At 36.0% G+C, this 2,517-nt stretch overlaps 1 protein-coding gene across 1 annotated transcript; it reads left to right on the top strand.

Moving 5' to 3' along the window:
• Window positions 1-570: 570 nt before the first annotated feature.
• On the top strand, window positions 571-2,517 carry LOC110916255 (F-box protein At5g50450). The gene is made up of 3 exons (XM_022160989.2): window positions 571-962; window positions 1,112-1,274; window positions 1,402-2,517. Exons 1-3 carry the CDS (start codon window positions 808-810, stop codon window positions 2,191-2,193), a joined length of 1,110 nt encoding a protein of 369 aa, XP_022016681.1. The 5' UTR covers window positions 571-807; the 3' UTR covers window positions 2,194-2,517.

The following is a 2,517-nucleotide window of genomic DNA, read 5'->3' as shown; positions in this document are numbered from 1 at the left end:
ATTATCTTATAATTTTAGCGAATTATTAATTTAGCACCCTATCCCCGAGTCGGGACCGGCAAAAAACGTTATCTTAGAGAGCTTATTAAATAATCGAGTATTAATTTATCGAGTTTCTACTATACAAATAAAAGTTTTTATTATTTAACCTTTTATTATTTAACCTACAATATACGCGAATGTATCTTATTCTTGACAATAAAACAATTTCAAAGGTGAGGGAAGGAAGCAAATTTTGAGATGATCTCACTTTCCATGAGCCTTTACGGTTTTACCTTGTGTGTATGACTCAAAGATAAAAATAAATTAAAAAAAATCTTTTTTTTAATTTATTTCTGCCTTTATAGTTTTACCTTGTGTGTATGAGTCAAAGATAAAAATAAATTAAAAAAATCTTTTTATATTTTATTTCCATCTTATAAAAAAAGATAATCTTTTTGTTAATTTATTTCCATCTTATATTTTATTCCCACGTGGGACCGTAACGCTAGCAGCTTTTGTTTTACTAAATCCTTTCTCATCAACTATATAAGGCCCCATACTTCTTCCACCATTCGACTTTTAAATTTCTTTCATTTAAGAAATCATTATAACCTCACAAGAAACGGCTGAATCAACCGTTTCGAGATGCAGACCTTCATAAAAATTATATTATTTGAGAACAGCCGATGCTTCATAAAATACTTTGATTGAGTTTTCTACATCTTAAAAACACCACTCACTTGTTTTCCTGCCAGAAAACGAGATCTTGCGTAGTCTAATATTTCTCCAAACACAAACAAATATAAACATACATAGATCTTGCTCATGAAGAAATTAAGAGGACACACCGGATCCGTTAAGTGTGGAAGAACAAGATCAGATCTGTTTGAATCATTACATGATGATCTTGTTATATCTATACTCTGCAAGCTTAGTTCTACTGCGTCTTCTCCGTCTGAGTTCTTCGCTATTCTTATAACGTGAGTTTTCATTCACACGTATATTTTTTTTATTTGTTTGATTTTTTTCTGATTGAAACTTGTAGACTGTCAATTTTTTTGGTAAGTATTTATTTGATTTTTTTTATGAGTGAAACTTATAGATTATTATTATTGTTTTGTTGTCACAGATGTAAGCGTTTGAAGAAATTAGGCCTTCATCCGTTAGTTTTATCACAATCATGTTCAAAAGTGTTTGCCGTAAGAGCTAAAAACTGGTGCAACGAGGCTCACCAATTTTTGAAGCTATGTGTCCACGCCGGAAATAAAGAGGCATATTATACTCTTGGAATGGTAAGTATTAACAACTAGGATTTTTATTATTGTACATATTTTAAGGATGGCTGTTTTAGAAAGCAATGGTGTGTGTTGCTTGACTTGACTTGTTTTGTTTTGTTTTGTGTATCTGTTTTTTATGTAGATTCGATTTTATTGCTTGCAAAATCGTGTAAATGGAGCATCGTTGTTGGCGAAGGCGGCAATGAAATCATATGCTCCGGCACTGTACTCGCTCGCTTTGATTCAGTTCAATGGTAGTGGAGGGTTGAAGAACGAAAAGGACCTCTGTGCAGGTGTAGCTTTGTGTCTCAGAGCGGCCTTCCTTGGTCACATTGACGCTATCCGGGAACTTGGCCATTGTTTCCAAGACGGTTATGGTGTACGTAAGAACATCCCCGAAGGCCGTCGTCTTCTAGTGCAAGCTAACGCACGCGAACTTGCATCTGTCCTACACGGCTTCAAAAGTCCATCATTTCCGTCTTCTTTGGCATGGAAGTTTTATAACCGCCGCCAACCACCCGTTGTACCAAGTAAGTCAATCAGAGCTCCAAGTCAGTCAGATTTTGACTTTGAGTTGTTTAGCGACTATGGTTTTAATGTAATCACTAGAGAAATGCATCCGGTGAATAAGTTTATGGTCGAATGGTTTGGGTCAAAAGACGGGAAGCTAGGTCAGGGTTTGAGAATGTGTTCTTATGAAGGATGTGGGCGACCTGAGACCCGAAGAAACGAGTTTCGAAGATGTTCGGGTTGTGGGAAAGCGAACTATTGTTCTCGTGGGTGCCAAGCACATGATTGGAGGGTGTGTCATAAGGTGGATTGTGCACCCATGGCGGAATGGATGGGTCATGCAAATGATGGCGTGGAGGAAGATGCTATGAATGGCGGAAATGTTGTTATGGATGATCAAACGGTGCAGAATGAACAAGGCTAAGTTGATCGGATCCGGATCTAAATTTATAATGTTTCTGTTAGTATGATTTTCTTTCCTTTTTTCCAATATTGTTTTCTTTTTTTCTCCTTATAGATGGTGTTAGTAGCACGATATTCAGGCTACATCCCATATATGGCATGGACGGTAGAAATATTCTTGTATGTACACACATAAGTACAAGTAGCGGTTTTTTTATTTAAAGATAGCATAGATGTTTTATTCTGAAAAGATAGACGAGGGTAGTATTTTCTAGGTGTGTTGTACTTGTATATTGTTGGAGAAAATCATGTTTATATCATGACATACTTGATCTAGAGTTGCATA

This window comes from Helianthus annuus, chromosome 16, assembly GCF_002127325.2.
Source record: "Helianthus annuus cultivar XRQ/B chromosome 16, HanXRQr2.0-SUNRISE, whole genome shotgun sequence".
Classification (NCBI taxonomy): domain Eukaryota; kingdom Viridiplantae; phylum Streptophyta; class Magnoliopsida; order Asterales; family Asteraceae; genus Helianthus; species Helianthus annuus.
Note: the sequence above shows the minus strand (reverse complement) of the source record. Positions and strands in the feature narration are given on the sequence as shown.

Excerpts from the sequence above, each read along its gene's own strand:
- LOC110916255 (XM_022160989.2), top strand. The coding sequence starts at position 808 with ATGAAGAAATTAAGAGGACACACCGGATCCGTTAAGTGTGGAAGAACA. Across the intron at positions 963-1,111 it reads TTCTTCGCTATTCTTATAAC|ATGTAAGCGTTTGAAGAAAT; the intron begins GTGAGTTTTCAT and ends TTGTTGTCACAG. Across the intron at positions 1,275-1,401 it reads CATATTATACTCTTGGAATG|ATTCGATTTTATTGCTTGCA; the intron begins GTAAGTATTAAC and ends TTTTTTATGTAG.